The 19,538-nt window shown below is 39.4% G+C and overlaps 1 protein-coding gene across 1 annotated transcript in view; it reads left to right on the top strand.

Moving 5' to 3' along the window:
• Positions 1 to 75: 75 nt before the first annotated feature.
• Positions 76 to 19,538, top strand: part of LMBRD2 (LMBR1 domain containing 2) — a 36,221-nt gene continuing 16,758 nt past the window's right edge. Inside the window, exons 1-9 of the mRNA XM_069776316.1 lie at positions 76 to 296; positions 7,456 to 7,685; positions 8,151 to 8,230; positions 12,680 to 12,775; positions 13,514 to 13,681; positions 14,559 to 14,769; positions 17,830 to 17,904; positions 18,260 to 18,373; positions 18,969 to 19,152. Coding sequence (XP_069632417.1) covers positions 7,512 to 7,685; positions 8,151 to 8,230; positions 12,680 to 12,775; positions 13,514 to 13,681; positions 14,559 to 14,769; positions 17,830 to 17,904; positions 18,260 to 18,373; positions 18,969 to 19,152 — 1,102 coding nt within the window. The 5' untranslated portion in view covers positions 76 to 296; positions 7,456 to 7,511. The remainder of the gene's footprint in view (positions 297 to 7,455; positions 7,686 to 8,150; positions 8,231 to 12,679; positions 12,776 to 13,513; positions 13,682 to 14,558; positions 14,770 to 17,829; positions 17,905 to 18,259; positions 18,374 to 18,968; positions 19,153 to 19,538) is intronic.

The raw sequence follows: 19,538 nt of genomic DNA, 5'->3' as shown, positions 1-19,538 counted from the left end.
CCCCTCCCCGCCAGCCGCCGCCTGCGCGCGGTGGGGCCGTACCCAGAGTGCCTTGCGCCCGCCTGCGGGGCGGGGGCGATGACGACGTCGGCGCCGCCGCTGGGGACGGAGGGCGGTCGGCGAGGGGCAAATGTCGGCGGCGGCGGCCCCCGTCGCCCTGACGCGGAAGGAGCCGGGCGCGGCCGCCGCTCTCTGGCTGGCGGTCTGAACCCTCGCGTGGAGGCCGGCGGCAGCGAGGATGGAGGGCGGCGGTGCCCCGCGAGGGACCGGCTGCTGAGCGGGGGGCTCTGGCTGTGGTGAGGGAGGGGCGCGGCCCAGGGCACCGGCAGGCGGCGGCGCGGGCCCCGGGGCGGGCGAGAGAGAAAGAGGGAGAGGAGGTCGGCGGGGCGCCGCGCCCGCCGGGGGTGCCGCGGCGCCGAGTCACGGCGGGGTGGGGGCGGCGGCGGCGGCCTGCGCGGGGCCGGGCCGGGCCGGGCCGGGCCGGTGTCCCGCTCCCCCCCCCCCCCCCCACTATGCCCGGGGGGGTCCGTGACCCGGGTGGGAAGCGGGGAGACCCCCCCCGCGCGCCCCGGGCTCGTTTTGAGTGGTAAGTGGAGGGGAGGGCTGGGCGGGGGGCAGTGTCTGGGAGGGGCGAGGGGGGGCGGGAGGAATCGGCGTGTTCCGTTTGTCTGCTGTCGGCCCCGAATTTTTTCCTTCCTGCAGGGACCCCGGGCACGTACCTTTAAGGCACGCATGTTGATGTGTGTTTAAGCGACTGTGCGCTTCGGTGCCGTGCGCCTTGCAGACCAACGGACGTACAGTCATCAGCTTTAACGGCCTTTATGTGCAGGGGCAGCGTCTGGTTTGCAAGACCAGAATCGCGCTGACAGCGACATTTTACCGTGAAAGGTTTTCCTGCGTTTTGGAAACTCCTTCACTGCAAAGGCCTGAAATTGAGGGACTGCCGATGTATTCTGGTTCTGTCCCTAACCGCGCTCGTTTAAACTCTGCAATCTTTTCCCTCCGTGCTTGAGCTTTGTGCCAGGCTTTCTTTCAGCAATGCAGCTCTGCATGCTTTTTCTCCGGACGACTTGTTTTGAAATTGGTGGGGATGGAAAACTAATTGTGAACACACCTACAGTTCCGCTCTTAGTCAGCCACTTGCTTCTAAATACTGTCCTTTGTTTACCGCATAACAATGGAGAGACGTGCCCATAAAATTGAAGATGGTAATGGAACACATGGCAAATCGTACACAACTACTAAGTCAGATATAGACAGTGATGTGACTCAAGCTAGCATTCATATAATCTTAAAAAAGAATGTGTTAACCATTTCCAGTTTTAACTGAAGTCATGGAGCAGTTGTTTAAAGGTTCTTTAAGTGGATAATCAAATGAGAGAGAGGTGGTTTTTTAGTTAAAATAAGCTGATTATATTTAACCTGTTCTGCAGCCTCTTTTCTTTGTCAGTCTTTTCACTTTTCTCTATTAATGTGTGGGAAATTGAAAGAAGAATTTGCTGAAAGGGATAAAATCAAATTATTTTTTAAAAAGCTCTGAATTACCAAATAGCCTTAAGTTTGCCTTAATGCAACGTTAGGGTTGTAATCATGTGATTGACTGCCTTACTGATACCTGTTTTGTGTGAGTGCATTAGTCTGGCAGCCCAGGTAGCAATTTCTATTCTTTTTTTAGATTCTTGTTGCAGGTGTGCAGCTTTCATATTGGATTCTATTTTAGTTCCTCCAGGCACGTTGTTTTCTTCAATGTGTTATTTCCAGAGCACTCCCCTAAACCCTATGAAAGCATCAACCTCTATGGTACTTCATATCCTTTATTAGCAGACAAGACAGCACCATGTAAAGCAAATAAATTTCCCGTGGTTTTGTACTGATGGTTCGTTCCTGCTTGCTTTTGAACACAAAAATCTCCATGTTCCTTGGTCAAGCATTTGTCTTTTATTTAGTGCTTCTGTGGAGAACGTAGTCTCCCACCAAATCAAAGAATACTGCTATTTTGGATGGAGTCAGTGCAGCATTTTATTTTTTTTTCTTGTCATTAGCAGATACAAAACTTGTTTCCCTAGATATTGATACATGATCAATCAAATATTTAGTCAATTTAAAATCTTTTCTTCATTGCAAGATAGTTGAAATTACAGGTACTAATGAAATATTAATCAGTACATAGACTGACTAGTGTTTCTTAGGAGAACAAAGCTATGCAAATTACATTTTCTTGATTAATCTCAGAGGTTATTTCTCCCAAATAGTACAATCGGATAACTTTTTTGGTCGGTTTTCTTGGGCAGTTCATAGCTATTTTTTTTCTTTAGATAGTTTTCTCACTGTGCTGAGATAGAGCAGCTCTTTGTCTGTCTCTGGTCTGCTTATAAATACTTATTATTTTCCTGAGCTACAAGGGTCAATGTGTGATAAGGAAGTAAAAAAAACACCCACGCCCCACCAAACCCAAAACCAAACAAATAAGAAACCCCAACAACACATTAAACAGACCTGGATACGAAAATGGCTGAAGGGTTTATTTTTATTGTTGCTTGGCCTCTTGTTCTTCTCTAAGATTTCTAAAATGTGAAGTTAGCCCATTTTGTTGTTTAAAGGTGGAAGTGTCAAGGGCTCATTGTACGGGGCGGTTCTGTCAGTCGGGAAGGTTTAATCATGTCTGTAAAGTGAAGTCGTACTTTAGGATTCTTAACAGCATAGGGCAGGCTTCAGAAACCTATCACAGGTGTTGTGGCATACTGTTTTTCTTCTGCCAAGTGGAATGTGATGGAAGAAACTCGAGAGGAACTAGCAAATTATTCCCTGACAGAAAGGCAAAAGGTCATTACTGAACTGGCAGTTGATATTTTGCTGGAGACGGCATCTTTCAGTTTATACTTGCCGCTGAGTTGTGAATGCAGCTTGAGGTGGGAGATGCTGTCGCACAGATGTTCCTTTTGGTATGCTAAGGCTCTTGCTCAGTTTTGTCTGTTACTGTCTTTGATGTCTCTTTCATAGCTTGGTAACTTCCTTGGGGACAATTTTTTTTCAGATGTAATTACGGTGTTCAAAATACAGAGTAAGGCAAGGAAATACCTAGCTGCTTTGTTATTCAAGTGTTTTAACTGCAATACCCAAGATTTCTAGAAATGTAACTTTTCCAAATCTGTTTGATGATCTTTACCTGAGAGTACTTCAACAACAACAAAAAAAAGGCTGTAGTATTCTAGAAATGGCTGAGGTACCAAAGATACAAAACCCAGAAGCATGGTGGCTGTCTTTATTACTAATTTTTGAAGGACAGGGAGAACTACAGATTGGCAGACTAGTCTGCTTCCTTTTGAATTCATGAAAAAAAATTTGGAACAAAAGCTATTTGTAAGCATCTAGAATACAATAGCTGAGTAAAAGACAGCATCGGTTTGTCAAGGACAAATTGTTTAAGTAATGTAACTTCTCTGATAAGCCTACTATGTATGAGAGGATCAGCTGATGTCTTATATTTGGTCTTTAATAGGACTTCTGTTTTCTGTTTCTCAGGATGTTTTTGCTGGGGAAGAACAGTTGGGAACAGCTGCTGCTGTGATTGAGGAGGCCAGTCCCTTGTCAGCTACTCTTCATGATTTTCACAGAGTTTCCGAAATGAAATAATGTGATTATTAAAACTTAAGAAGGCATAAAGCTAGGAGGGATTGCAGACCTTTTTGGGTGTGGTAGTGGAAATCAAAATGCTTTGAAGATTCAGAAACCTGTGGGATGGGAAAGGGTACAAATGAGTAGAGTTTTGTGCCTGTGCTTAAGCAGGAGCAATCAACTACATAAATACAGGATAGAGGACAGTGTTGTGTTTCTTAGAAGGAAAGAATTTGGAGGGCATAATAAGCTGAATATGTGACATACAGGTTATACTTCTATTTATACATTTTAGTAAGGCATGTGAAGCAATGTTTACTCTCAGGTCAGGCCTTCTCAGGCATTGGCTGGGATACTGCATGGGTTCCAGCTCATTGTAGAAGGAAGTGGGTAAGCTGGGGAGAGTGCCAACGGCAGCAGTGAGAATCCGCAGAAAGCGTGATATTAGACTGACTGGGAAGAATTGAAGCACCAATTACATTAGTCTGCAAAATGAACAATCTGCTGGTAAAATGCTTTCCTGCAAAGTTTGAAAAGAATAGAACTGTGGTACCGTCTGATCTGGGATTTCTAATTAAAGGGGTATTGGAGTTGACTTTAGTGAGACCAAGGTCCTTTCTTCACAGTTATGCTTTACTCTTTTTAGCCCTTTTTTAAGGATATAATATTGGAATGTCTTTGTTGTTGAATTTGGTGCTATATAAAAGCTCGAAGGAAGTGTGCTTTTTTCATTCTCTGCTGTTTCATTTTGTAACTTGAGTATTTCTGTACCAGGCAGACTAGTTAGTTCATTTGTAATGTAGATGGTCATGAGGTTAGTCTTGAGGTTGGGAATGTAATTTAATACTGTCAATAGTAGGAAGTCTCCAAGGGAATTAAGTGTGAACTGAACCCTTCATGGTGCTTGCAAAGAGTTATTAGCTGGGTTTTGACTCTAGAGGGTTTCATGTCAGAATTTTGAAATGTATGTCCTATATGGGGGTAACCACACTCTTCCGTTCACAAAATTAAAAACTTACTGATTTTGTCTATGTCTGAAACAAAGCAAGAAAATTCTAAGCCTACACAAGAGCATGTTCTTGTCTTTTATTGGTTAAATTGCACTTCCAGTGCCAGTATTTCAGCTTTTGATCTTATTTGTATTAATAATCCGTAGCTCCCTTACTTTCCAGAAACAGAGTATGCCAATAGATGCTCTTCCCTTCAGAGTGAGGAATTTTGTTACTTTTTGTCCATGCTTAATAGGAGCATCTTCTAAGCAGTTTAAGGTTGTGCAGTATGAGAGATCTCTTCTGAAGTAGTTAATTGATCTCAGGAGAACATCCTTCAGGGGTTTAGGAATTTCAGCTAACTTATACTAAGCAGCCATGTGCTAATAGTGAGAAGCCTGTCTAAATAAATGAAGAAACAGAATTATGGGTAAGGAACTTGCCTTTCTTTGAACTAACAGCCAGGTTGAGAGGCAAATGCTGCTTGCCACAGGAACGCATGGCTTTATAGCCTGCAGTAATATATTTTAAGGTCTGATTCTAGTAGCACAGGTTGCAAATATGGCTGTCCTGTTAGGCAGGATTTGGTTCACAGTGAGAGCTCCTTTCAAGCATTGCATTTCTCACCTTGTTGATTTTTTTCCATTTAAGCTATTTGTGTGGAGAGCTAGTTTTAAGTGGTTTCTATCTAAAAAATTTGAGCCGTAATTTTGAAAATGTGTATACATTATTTCAAAACAACTCTTACTTGTCATCAGTTGCAGTCTGGTAAAAATTAGGCCTTTTATTTTGTATTTTGAGATTAAAATAGGAAGCAGGTGAAGAACAGAAAAATGTAGTTTACTTTGATGACTGCAAACTTGTCTTTGTCTTTGAAAGTGAGTTAAGTTGTGGTAAGACTCAATTCCCACTATTTTAGCATATTCAGTACATTTTTGTAATCTTTTTAGAAGTTCCCTCATGGTAGTAACAGAGTGCAGCATCTTGCACAAAAACTTTTCATCTTCTGTTTTGATACCAGCTTTTTGGGTGTGACTGTAGTAAAAAATTTTACAAGTGTGACTAACGGAGGGTATGCTGTATAATTTTTTTTGTTTACATAGCAGAAGGCGTGGCTATAAGGGACACCCAAAGCTACTTATATCAGATAGCACTGCTTTAATGAAGTCGATACCTAGTATTTCTTTTCCATTCATTTCTATCATATCCATTTCTACTATACTATAAATACAAAAGATTCTGTTTTCTGAGGAAACAAGAATGGTACAATAGAATAGACAAGGACTTGCTTAGAGTAAGTGATTGAGGAATAGGTTAGATATCCTGGATTCATGATTTACAAATGATCTAGCCAAAGTGTAGTACAGGCAGGTAGTAAGGGGATGCTTTGACCTAAGAGAAATGCTAATAATTTGATAAACACAGTAGATGAAAAGCAGAAGATAAAAAGGAAGTGTGTGCCTCTTTGATAAGAAGCAGGAAAGTAACTCGAGCTGTTTTCAGAATATGGGATGCTCTGTGTATAACAGCCGATATGTAGTAAACGGACTACTCTTACTAAATGTCAAAGTAGCAAAATGGGGGGAGACAAATCTTCAGGGGAAAATCACAGAATAATTGTCCTGTGTGTCCTCAAGGAAGTACTGGCACCACAAACTTTGGAATTTTTTAGTGGAATTAAGACAGTTTTCACTGCTTCGTGCCCTCATCCATAACATATCTGCTTAAGCAGTATCCTGAGGGGTTAGTAAAAGAAATGCTTCACTTTAACAAATTCCGAAGGGATAGAGGGAAATTTTAGTAGTAGCATTTCTTCTAAATCTCTAAAATTCCAGTAAAAAGTGAAAGCACTGAAAATAGAACAGTGGGGAAGCCATAGCAAAAACTATTACAGTTAAATCAAACCAGCTAAAATGGTAATGGAGAAGTGAGTCAGCCTGACCAGCGTAATAAACTTTTTTTTTTTTAAATGTGTGAAGTGCCTGTGGTAAAATGATGCTTATTAAAAAGGTTAGGAGTGGTTTAACTAACGATGTAACAAGTCAGTGAAATTTTCTCTAATAAATTTGTGCAGCTCACTTGCCCTTTGCATAATAGCATGCCCATGTGAAGATGTATGCACCTTCTAGGCACTTCAGCAGTCCTGACCATAACAGAGTAACTAAACCCAGAAGAATGAGCAAAGCAAAAATATATCATGGCAAGACTAATAACGAATGAATTGAGACCTTTGTTTCTCTGAAGAAGAACAGAAAAGGAGTAGGAAAGTGAATTAGGTAGCATGTTGCCTCTTAATACATGAAATTTCAAAGCTAAAAGAGGTACATCACAAGTAGACTAACATATACTTTGCTGTATTTTTATGCTCTGTTAACTTAGTACAGAGTTTAAGTGCATAGTTGAGGAACAGTCCATTAAAAAAGTTGCTCATTAGCTTTCCAGAAACATTTAATTTAAATATTTAACCCTTTGTCCAAATTAGTTGATTTCTTCTAAAAGAAAAAAAAAGAGCAGAATAGATTTTCTTCTGAAATTTGTACTGGACTTAAAAGTTAAGCTTATATCTTACTCAAGGACAGAGATTTGACTTCTGGATCTCTTGTATATCAAGAAAGGAGTTGGCCTAATACATTGCTAGACATGACAAAATTGGGATGACATGATATTTTGATTTCTACAGATGACTTCAGAGCACTATGCTGAAAATCTTGTTCTTGATCTGATCAGAGTTCTTCTCATGTGAAATAACAAAAGTCTATTAATATGTTTAAAAATGTCTGTTAAACAGCTCTTTTCTGCGTAAATATCTTCCACAGATTTTAATGTAACTAAATGCCTTTTTGTCTTACAGTTCTGATCTGCTTTCTTAAGTGAGCTGCACTGTGTGGCTGGAGTGAACATTCAAGAATGAGTGGTGCAGCGTTGGGCCTTGAGATAGTATTTGTCTTTTTTTTGGCCTTATTCCTACTTCATCGGTATGGAGACTTCAAGAAACAGCACAGGCTTGTGATCATAGCAACATTATTGGCTTGGTATCTCTGCTTTCTTATTGTATTTATACTGCCTCTGGATGTCAGTACGGTAAGAAATCTGCGAGATTTCTCTAAGCAGAAAGCTTAGTTGCATAATATGTATATACTATTTTTTTAAAATAATAATTTCAAAGACAATAGCTTAAACAGCAAATAAATTTTCCAAATAATATCTTATTAAACTAAGCACTTGTTACCTCTTTGCATGACAATGTGTTTACAATTAATTTTGCTTTTTGTTGATTTATCTCATCAGATAAATCTATTTCAAATGTTTTAAAATTTCATCACTTGTTTATAACAATTTTTTTAATCTGTTTAGGAAATGTAAAAACACTTCCAGTTTTTTACTTACTTGTTCTGCAGTTTGCATATTGTTTTGAGGGTTTATTAATATAATTGCTCCCAAATGTAAATCTGGAGTACAGGAAATGTCTTTAAAAATGGGACTTACTGTTTTTAAATAACTGTTATAACTTTTTTGGTCACTGACATAAAATTAATTGTCTTTTAGACTATTTATAATCGGTGCAAACTTGCTGCTAACTCCAGCCCTGCAGAAAGTAATGGCTCTTACGTTACTCTTGCTCCAAGGTAAGAGCTGTATGTTTTCTTCATTGGACTGTTTTTAAAGAAGTATTTTATGATTTTTTTAAATGATAGGAGAGTACTGTGTTTTTAATTCTAATAAACAAGTGTTGTCTGTGCAATACAACATTTGAAGATTGTAAGCATACAGGAAGGTGAGGGAAGAGGTGAGGAAAAGTGCATCTGCATCTGTTGGTAGTATAGAATCATAGAATGGTTTGGGTTGGAAGGGACCTTAAAGATCATCTAGTTCCACTCCCCTGCCATGGGCAGGGACACCTTCCACTAGACCAGGTTGCTCAAAGCCCCATCCAGCCTGGCCTTGAACACTTCCAGGGAGGGGGCATCCACAACTTTGCTGGTGTCATGGTTTAGACCCAGCCAGCAACTAGGCACCAAGCAGCTGCTTGCGCACTCCCCCACCTCGCAGTGGGATGCAGAGGAGAACTGGAAAAAAAAGTAAACTTGTGGGTTGAGGTAAGAATGATTTAATAACTAAAGTAAAATAAAATATGATACTAACAACAATGATAATAAATAATAATAATAGCAATGATAATAATAATTAAATAATAATTGTAATGAAAATGAATAAAATAAAATAAAAATAAATAAAACCCAAGAAAAAAACCAAGTGATGCACAATGCAGTTGCTCACTACCTGACCAAGCAGCAATCCGTCCCTCCTGGCCAACTCCTCCCAGTTTATATACTGAGCATGACATGCAATGGTATGGAATATCCCTTTGGCTAGTTCAGGTCAGCTGTCTTGGCTATGCTCCCTCCCAGCTTCTGGTATACCTGCTCAGTTGACAGAGCATGAGAAACTGAAAAATCCTTAACTTAGGATAAGTGCTACTTAGCAAAAACTAAAACATCAGTGTGTTATCAATATTATTCTCACACTAAATCCAAAACATACTGTACCAGCTACTAAGAAGAAAATTAACTTTATCCCAGTTGAAACAAGGACATCTGGGCAACCTGTTCCCGTGTCTCACCAACCTCACAGTAAAAGAATTTTTTTCCTAATATCTAATCTAAATCTACCTTCTACCCTCTTCCAGTTTAAAACCGTTACCTGTCATCCTATCACTACATTCCCTGTTAAAAGAGTCCCTCCCCATCTTTTCTCTAGGGTCCCTTTAAGTACACTGGAAGGCTGCTATAAGATCTCCCCAGAGCCTTCTCTTGTCCAGGTTGAACAACTCCAACTCTCTCAGCCTGTCCTCATAGGGGAGGTGCTCCAGCCCTCTGATGATCTTTGTGCTCCTCCTCTGGACCTGCTCCAACAGGTCCATGTCCTTCTTACGTTGAGGGCCCCAGAGCTGAACACAGTACTCCAGGTGGGGTCTCACCAGAGCAGAGCAGAGGGGCAGAATCACCTCCCTCGACCTGCTGCACAATTCACCCTTAGTGAAGCCATGTTGGCTGTCACCAACCACCTCCTTATTTTCCATGTGCCTGGGCATAGCTTCCAGGAGGATCTCCTCCATGATCTTGTCAGGCACAGAGGTGAGACTGACTGGGCTGTAGTTCCCCGGGTCTTCCTTTTTTCCCTTTTTAAAAATGAGGGTTATGTTTCCCCTTTTCCCGGGAACTTCCCCGGACTGCTACAACTTCTCAAATATGATGGATAGTGGCCTAGTCACTTCATCTGCCAGTTCCCTCAGGGCTCACAGGTACATCTCATCCAGTCCCGTGGACTTGTGCACCTTCAGGTTCCTTAGATGGCCTCAAACCTGATCTCTTCTTAGAGTGGGCAGTTCTTCATTCTCCCAGTCCCTGCCTTTGCCTTCTGTGACTTGGGCAGTGTGGCTGGAGCACTTGCTGGTGAAGACTGAGGCAAAAAAGTAGCTGAGTACCTTGGCCTTTTCCATGTCCTGGGTAACCAGGTCTCCCGTTTCCTTCTGGAGAGGGCCCACATTTCCCTAGTCTTCCTTTTATCACAGACATACCTATAGAAGTTTTTCGTACTGCCCTTGAGGTCCCTGGCCAGATTGAATTCTGTCAGGGCTTTAGCTTTCCTAACCGGATCCCTGGCTGCTTGAACAATTTTTCTGTATTCCTCCTAGGCTATACCTGTCCTTGCTTCCACCTTCTGCAGGCTTTCTTTTTGTGTTTGAGTTTGTCCAGGAGCTCCTTGTTCATCCATGCAGACCTCCTGACGTTTTTGCCTGACTTCTTCTTTGTTGGGATGCATCGCTCCTGAGCTTGGAGGAGGTGACCCTTGAGTATTAACTAGCTTTCTTGGGCCCCTCTTCCGTCCAGGGCTTTATCCCATGGTACTCTACCAAGCAGATCCCTGAAGAGGCCAAAGTCTGCTCTCCTGAAGTCCAGGGTAGTGAGCTTGCTGTGCACCCTCCCTGCTGCCCTGAAGATCTTGAACTCCACCATTTCATGGTCACTGCTACCCTTGAGTTTCACATTCCCCACCAGCCCCTCCTTGTTGGTGAGAACAAGGTCCAGCCTAGCACCTGTCCTTGTGTCCCCTGTCACTTGGAGAAGGAAGTTGTCATCAGTGCAGTCCTTGAACCTCCAGGATTGCTTGCACCCTGCCATGTTGTCTCTCCAACAGATGTCAGGGTGGTTGAAGTCCCCCACGAGGACCAGGGCTTTTGAACGTGAGGCTGCTCCTATCTGTCTATAGAGGGCCTCATCCTCTCAGTCTTCCTCCGTGGCTGGCTGGTAGTAGACCCCCACAATAATGTCACCTGACTCTGCTGTCCTTTTAATCCTGACCCATAGACCCATATAGTAATTACACAGTAGTTCTAACTGATTACCTAAGTATTCCTTTTTTCTTTTTTTTTTAAATGTCACACTAGATTTCTTCTATTTTGTTGTCAAAGTGGTAGAACTAAGCTTTTTGAGCAATCTCAGGTATCTATGAGGAGAGGCCTTGGTGAATGCTTATCTTTCCTTCACAAACTTGAAGAATTTAGACCTGAAGATCTAGTTTTATAGCTTATGAATGAAATTAGTAGGTTTGTATTATATGTAAACAGCACATCTAATTGCTTATTATAATTGCATACATACAGTAATTGGAGTTATCTGAAATGTACTGTATTCTACTAAAGTAATGATAGCCTGCTCACTGATTTCTGGCAGGAAGGAAGTAATCCCTAAAACATGGTGAATGTAGGCAAATGTGAGCTCTTTCCATGGCTGCTCATTGTTTAGCCTCCATTGGCTATTTCCACATCTTGTAGATGTGTGCAGTGTAGTTATCTGTAAGATTATTAGAGCATTTAAGATGTCAGTTGATAAGTCCATGCAAAGTATTGCCAGTTCTGTTGCCCCAAAGGGGAGGCTATCTGGATGTTGTATATCCATGGAAGAACAGTAAAATGCCAGACTTAGTGACACAGCATAATATAATATATTATATTATAATATAATCTTTATTTAAGACCACACAGTGTATGATAATTAAACTAGTTAGTTAAATACACAATTTGAAAACTATTCAATAGCCTTTCAGTTTACCTGTAGTTTCAGAACATGCTGATGGATGTTATACTATAGCATATGACTTGAGTATATCAAATAGAAATATCAACTTAAGTAGTAACTAAGCAGATACTGTGTTGGTGCAACTCACATCTTAAAACTTTGTTTGAAATTTTTAGTCACACTACCTGTTGTTCTATGGTCATTTTATAGTTTTGAAAATATTTATGCTGTGTATGTAAAAGCTCACAACTCAGGCTTAACTAGTTTGACCCTGGAAAACACCAATTATTTCTCAATAGATAATCCTATTAAATTGACTGTATTGCCCCTTGACTCACCGTTGCTTCATTATCCAGATGGTGTGGGGGAAAAAAACAAAGTGTCTTAGTGTGGATGGGCACTTTGTCTTTTGCTCTTTTTTTACTAAAAAGGCTTTCATGGCTTTTCTGGTCTTCCGAAGCAAACGCTACCTGTCAGAAAAGTATTGGCTCAACAAATCAAAGTTTATATAAGCCTGACTAAATCCAGCTGGGTGACAGAAGAAACTAACACAATTTTTTTACTGCTCAATGCTCTAGGTGGTGGGGACCCTAGATATTTTTTAAAAACTGTTGCACTAAGTAAAGTTGAATGGTCTTCTGTCTACAGAAATGTTTTTTCTTTGCATGAAGAAAGTACTTCATGCCCAAAAAGAAAAATTACAGCCTTAAAATGCTTAATTGCTTATTTCTCTTTAGTCTTTAAGCTCCTCTTTCTTTCTCTAAGAAAGCTGTCTTGTCCAGATAAGTTATTTGTGGGGAGGAGAATGATAAATATTTTTAAGTGGTGTTTCAGTTTATTTTCTTCTGAGATGGTTGGTGGTTGACTACATACTCAAATAGTAGTGTATTACTTCTGTGCTATTTTCAAAGACCTTTCTAGATAGGGGAATTTATAGAAAATGTTTTTATACTCTTGGCCCTACAACTAACAATAAGCCTCTCTACATGGTTACAGCAAGCAAAAATGTTTCAAACCGTGGAGTTATATTCCTAATGGAATTATGCCAATTTTCTGGCGTGTTGTATATTGGACGTCACAGTTTTTAACATGGTAAGTAAGGCAAAAGAATATGACAGAGACTATGATACAGGTATAATTTCTAAGTGCAACATCTTAAGAGTCATAGCATACTCTTTAACTATATATATCACTATTCCAGAGGGCTATCTAATCATATATTATTCGCTAGCAGTGAAATTTCTCTAATAATATCTGTACTAAATTGGGCATACTTTTTTTTTCAGGTGGCAGCCATTTACTCTTGGTTCACTTTTATAGTTGAAACTGAGCAATTTACACATAGAGATGTTTATGGATAGATTGTTTGAAAAAATGGGGTTTAGGCAACCAGACAAGGAAATAATTCCATGAATAAGTTGGGTAGTTTTTGAGTAATATTGTAAATTATTTGGTTTAACTGGAAATGCTATGTAAAACTGTAGCTAGAGCTACAGCAAACAGATTGTCTGTGCTTTTGGGTTAGACTGATGTGTGGTTTCTTATCAAGCTATCGTCAAATAATTATTTTTGTAGCTCAGTCAAGAATATCAGGGTTGGTAGTGAGTTCTTGGTTTTTCATAGTAAAGCTAACTATTGTTTTTATCTGCAGCTTGTTTAAAGTTTGCAATCAGACCAGTACATCTACAATAAAAACATATAACTAGCTAATTTGTTAAAGTGAGTCTTAGCTTAAACACCCTGTCTTAGTATCCTGCCACTGCTAAAGTACTTTTTTTTTTTTTTTTTTGGTTGGCTGATGTGGTTTGGTTTTGTTTGCTTTCCTCCTAGGATTCTGCTACCTTTCATGCAGTCATATGCTAGATCAGGAGGGTTCTCCATTACTGGAAAGATTAAAACTGCATTGATTGAGAATGCAATCTATTATGGCACTTACTTGCTGATTTTTGGAGCATTTTTAATATATGTGGCTGTAAACCCAAACTTCAATTTACAATGGTAAGAATAACGTTGTAAGCACTTGCATGAATTCTTATGGAATTCTCATGGGTGATCTCTTCTGTAAATGAAATGGGTCTTTTTTAAAAAGCAATTTTAGTTCATCTGAATTTTGCTAGGCAGTTGGGAAGTTTTGTTAACTTTTTTTATGGAAGGGAGTTTTTTTACTATAGAAATTTGTCTTTTGGTTTTCTGATTTTGATATGTACAGCAGAGGAATCCTCTTATGTTTCCAGTGGGGTGTTTTTTCCTCCCTACAAATGCATTTGCAAAGTTAGTGCAGAAACTTTTCTCAGTATTCTCCGAATAACATCTTCCAGAAGGTCTGTGTCAGTATTTCCTGTGCTGTGCTTCTGTCTACTGTAGATTCTATTTAGAGGTGAGACGGTAAGTTAAAATAATTGGTCTTTATAGCATTGGTAATTGTCTTCCATACTAGATACAGTAGTAGGCATTGTCATGTAATGCCTAGTTGCTTTCAACTTCCACTTCTGAACAGAAATCATGGGTTCTGAGGCTGTTTCTTACAGTGACTGCCATTATGGTGTTTTGACCTCATTTTCAATAAGTTTGCTAAGTTCATGTTGTTTCCTAAAGAAACATGCTCCTTTGAGAACAAACATTTTTGTCTTATCTCCAGAGAGGGCAGAAACATGGGAGATAAAGAAAAATCGTGGCAGCTTTAAATATAGCCAAGTAGCAGGCTGGCCCTAGGCAAGAATTACAGATGATACCAAGTCTATTCCTGTAAACTTGAAAGCTATATTGATGCATAGATACTTCAAGGTTGCTTTCTTGCTGGTGGGGTAGGAGGATGTTGTTTGTATGTTTGTTTCTTTCTTTCTTTTTTGTTTTTGCTATTGGTTTTTTTTCTTAGGAGCCAACTTCAGACTATTGGGATAGCCGCTGCAAACACATGGGGTCTCTTTCTTCTTGTGTTACTTTTGGGTTATGGTTTGGTGGAAATTCCCCGTTCTCACTGGAATGGGGCCAAGAGGGGTTATCTACTTATGAAGACCTATTTCAAAGCTGCCAAACTGATGACTGAAAAAGCAGATGCAGAGGAGAATTTAGAGGATATTATGGAGGTAAGTAACTAGCTTTCGCTAAGAAGTAAATGAAGACTGCTGTTAAATATCTCTGAATTTCCTGGTGTTTTGCACTGGTGGCAAGAAAACATAAGTAGTGTGAACTTATTGTGAAATATCAGTAAATTAAAAAAATCATCACAGTGTGCCGCTTGATGACACTCGATCCTGTATAAAAATCAAAATAGTCCCTGATATCAACAACTGGGCAACTTGATAGCCATTATTTGTTGGTTTTTTTCTTTTATTGACATTTTTGGAGTAATATTGGTCACTAATGAATAACATTCCAGAGTGAATTTGAAGATACAGTGTACAAATGTTTCCCTACTGTTCATGCGAATTCTGCGAATTCTGTATGTCTGCTTTTATGCTCTGCTCCCAATATATTTCTGAAATCTTGAGAAGAGTTTCCAAGTTGGATTTGTGGGACTACGCTATGTGCCTTTTGAGAAGAGAATATATAGATTGTTGGGTTTTTTCAGAGTTTCTTTTGAGACTGTATTTGTTGTTATTTGTGAGTGAGCAGTAGGCTCTAGTGTAGTTCAAGAATAGAATGGAAACGCAACCCACTGAATAGCTATTCCCTGCTCTACTGCTCTGATACCATGGCTTGAAAATAATACTTCTGAAGAGTTGTAGGGTAGGTTGGTAACTTCTTCTGTAATATGTCAACATAAAATAATAGTAGAATCTTCATTCTTCAGTAATAGCATTTTGAACAAATTGCCAAAAACATCTAAGTGGGACGTAACTACAAAACTTACTAGAAAATGAGCAACAAAAACTTCATTTACTAGGATAGCACTTAGAATAGAACAGAATGAAATAGAATATTTCAGTTGGAAGGAACCTACAATGATCATCTAGTCAAACTGCCTGACCAGTTCAGGGCTGACCAAAAGTGAAAGCAAATTATTAAGACCATTGTCCAAATGCCTGGAGAAGGCGGTGCTGATCTCTTCTCCAAGGTATCCACTGATAGCATACATGGGAATGGTTCAAAGCTGCTCCAGGAGAGGTTTAGAGTGGACATTAGGAAGCATTTCTTTACCAAGAAGGTGGTCACACATTGTAACAGGCTTCCTAGAGAGGTGTTTGATGCCCCAAGCCTGTCAGTGTTTAAGAGGAATTTGGACAATACCCTTAACAACATGCTTTAACTTTTGATCCGCCCTGAAGTGGTCAGGCAGTTGGTCTAGATGATTGTTGTAGGTCCCTTCTAGCTGAAAATATTCTCTTCTGTTCTATTCTATGCTGTTCCCTTAAACACAGCATACCTTGTGCCTCAAGGAATGTTCTTCCATGGTTTAAAAACCCAAAGTTTTGGTGGAGGTGCTAGTTCAGGAGCCAGGTATGGCTATTGTGGGCTCTCCTGTTTCTTAAAGTCTCCCCCAGTCACTGGGCAGGTTGAGAAAAACACTACCTGTGCTCCTGAATTTTTTAGCATTCTTCCCAGGGCTCTGAAATACCTTTTAATCGACCTTAGACTTTTTATTGTGACATCATTAGTACCCATGTGAAAGAGCAGGAATGGATAGTAGTCTGAAGGTTGTACTAAGCCCTTCAGTCTTGTGGTGATGTCCCTAATTTGGGCCCCGGCGAGGCAGCAAACTTTCCTGAAAAGAGGGTCTTGTACTAGATTGCTGTCTTGCACTAGGTTGTCCTTTAAGTCAGGTAGGGTGACTGACAGATTCTGAGGTTATGCCATACACAGCATAAAATACATTGTTAACGCATGATAAAACCTTGTTTCAAGGTTTGTCACTTACTTTTTTTTCCACTCTTTCTTCTATCAGTCTAGAAACAATTGCACTGTACCGTAGAAATCTTGGCCAGTATTTTATTTTCAGCCTTCACAGGACCACTGAAGTGTGTGAAAATATTTAAAAATTCTTAATGCCAGTGCTGACTCTGAGAACTTGACTGTAAATATTATGAATTGGTGCTGTGTTGAATAAATCACAAAATTTTAGCTCTCACCCAGTTCAGTTTAGGCTTTTGTTTTCTTCCTTTGTCAGAGATTCTGAAAACACAAGAAACTGTAGTACTGGAGGATACTTCCAATTTTTTTTTTTTTTTTCCAGTCCAGTGCTCTACTTGACAGGGCTGAATATGTTAGGGTTGACCCTTACAGACTTTCTTGCAGGATTTTGTTGGTTTGTTTTTCATAATCCCACTACATAATGAAAAATTCTTTGCCACAGACTAATCAGATCTCTTGTGATCATTCCCTCAGCAGATTCACAGGGAGTCCAGAATTATTGACAGTCACCTGCTAGAACAATGTCGAAGGACTGCCTATATCCATTTAACCTCCCTTGTCACACTAAACAAAGGCAATTCTTCTGTCTGCTAAATCACCCTATTTGACAAGGTTTCTAAGTCTTTACAGTTATTTCTGTTCTCCAGACTCTAGAACTTACCTCTGGGTTTTTTTGAAGTGCTGTTTGCAACAACAACAGCAAACAACAGAAGGTTATCTCTGGATTGCCACTAGGATGAAGAATAAAATCTGGTTCTCACTAAGCCTGATAAACTGCTAGAGCCAGTTTGGACTCAACTTAGCTAGCTGTTAGGTACCATCTTTTCATTACTGATAAATGCCAAATGGTCTTGGAAGTGAGCTATGTGAAGATAAATGTGAGGAAGATATAAAATGAAGTAGTGTAAAATTACATTCATCAAGCTGCTTAAAGTAATAAATGCGAAACTAAACCAGGTAAGATAGAAAGTTAGTCTCTTTACTTACAACTAAAACAAGAAAGTATTTTCCATTTCAACATTCATGCATAGAAATCAATCCTCCACACATTCACAGAGTAATGTTTGCACACTGACATTGTTATTTTAAAAAATACATATATTCTTTATAAATACTCCTTCAGTTATCTTTCATTAGATGTCTAGTAAACTGTAGCTTTTAGGAAGTTCTATTGTTTTTAAGCTCTGATGGTTATATTTTCCATTGGGAGGGCTGGAACTCTTATCTGACCCTGTAAGATTTTTTTAATCTGTTTAACAAAATGTAATAACTCTGCATTTTTTTTTCCTCAACAGGAGGTCCGTAAAGTAAGTGAGAGTATCAAATATAACCACCCTCTGAGAAAATGTGTTGATACAATACTGAAAAAGGTAACACATTGTTCATCTTCAGCGATAATTGTTCAGTTGGGAGGGAGTGGTTCCTGCACCTGCTGAGTACTTGTACATTACTTTCTTTTCCCCTTAACATAAAATCTCTAGTTGGCATCTTGTGAGTTTCTGACCAGACTTTGACTTGAAATTCTTTGTGGAATGTTTTCTTATGATGTACGTAATTATCTGCTGTATTTTGAAATATGTAGTATTTTAGAAACAGAAAAATCTACGCTTACAGTGAGCTTTTCAGTTGCAGGAGATGCCCCAAACATTTACAAATAATTAACAAAAAGCAAAAGAGCACTTGCTACTTCTTCACCTGCCAGTTAATTTTCCCTTTTCCCTCCAGTGTCCTACTGAGTACCAGGAAAGAATGGGTAGGAACATGGATGATTATGAAGATTTTGATGAAAGGCAGAACAGTTATCCAAGTGAAAAAAGTTTGGTCAAACTTCACAAACAGGTATATTAATGAATGAAAGAATGCCTATCTTATGCTAATTTAATGAGTATAAATGCTAATCAAACAAAGATTTTCAAGGCACTTTACCTGAATTGCTGAGTATAGTGGGTTTGGGGATTGCTACTTAACAGAAACTTTTCTCAGTGAAAGAAAACATAGACATTTAATACCCCAAGTGAAGTCCAGATCAAATTTCTGGATGTGTAAATAGTGTTCTTGTTGCGTTATATCTTGACAGTGTTTTAACTGTCTGTGAGTAAGCCTTGTAATGATTGATTGACAGTGCATTCTAAATAAGAAATTTTAGTAAAAGCTTGGTATTCACTAAGATGCAAAAATAAAGTGATATGGTGGAAAAAGTAGGCTGTTATTGCTACAGATAAATTGTGACGAAAGAACTGCAAAACTCAGGAGGCATATATGTAGTCCTCTTATGATTTATTTATTTAGACAATTAACTGCCTGCTTTTGTAAGTATACAGAATTAATCTTTGCAATTCTGTAATGTAGACATTCTTAAGGGATTTTGCAGGGCTTTTCTCTCATTTCTTGAACGAAGTATGTTGTAACCATAATTTCTTGGAATTTATTGTAGGTAATCTATTCAGTACAGAGACATCGTCGTACACAGGTCCAGTGGCAAATTCTTTTAGAACAAGCATTTTACCTAGAAGATGTGGCAAAAAACGAAACCAGTGCAACTCGACAGTTTGTTCATACCTTTCATTCCCAGGAACCAGAGAATAAAATTATTCAGTATTTCTACACACCAACTGTTGGTAAGTGCTGTCATGCAGGTTTTGAATATGTAAAGGATTAACTGGTACCATTTTGTGAGAAGAACTGATTGTTTTATGTAAAATGTTCAGTTACAGTAGAGGGAAGCAAATGTGCATCTTAACACGTTTATGTAATGGAATAGCCATCAGATATTGATTTATGCTCTTGACCATAAGCTTAAATTTTTTTACAAATGTAATTGCAGTTACATGTTGTAATAGCAATGGCAAACTTTGAAGCCTTAGAAGAAGAAAGCAAAATAACAACTTTAAATTATTGGATCATGGCTACCTTCTACATTTGTGGGATATTATTGAGTTGGCACTGCTCTTCCAGTAAAGCAAAGAGGAAAGGACTCTTTGTCATGTACCAAACATGCGGCTGC

The sequence above is a fragment of the Haliaeetus albicilla genome, chromosome Z, assembly GCF_947461875.1.
Source record: "Haliaeetus albicilla chromosome Z, bHalAlb1.1, whole genome shotgun sequence".
NCBI lineage: Eukaryota > Metazoa > Chordata > Aves > Accipitriformes > Accipitridae > Haliaeetus > Haliaeetus albicilla.
Note: the sequence above shows the minus strand (reverse complement) of the source record. Positions and strands in the feature narration are given on the sequence as shown.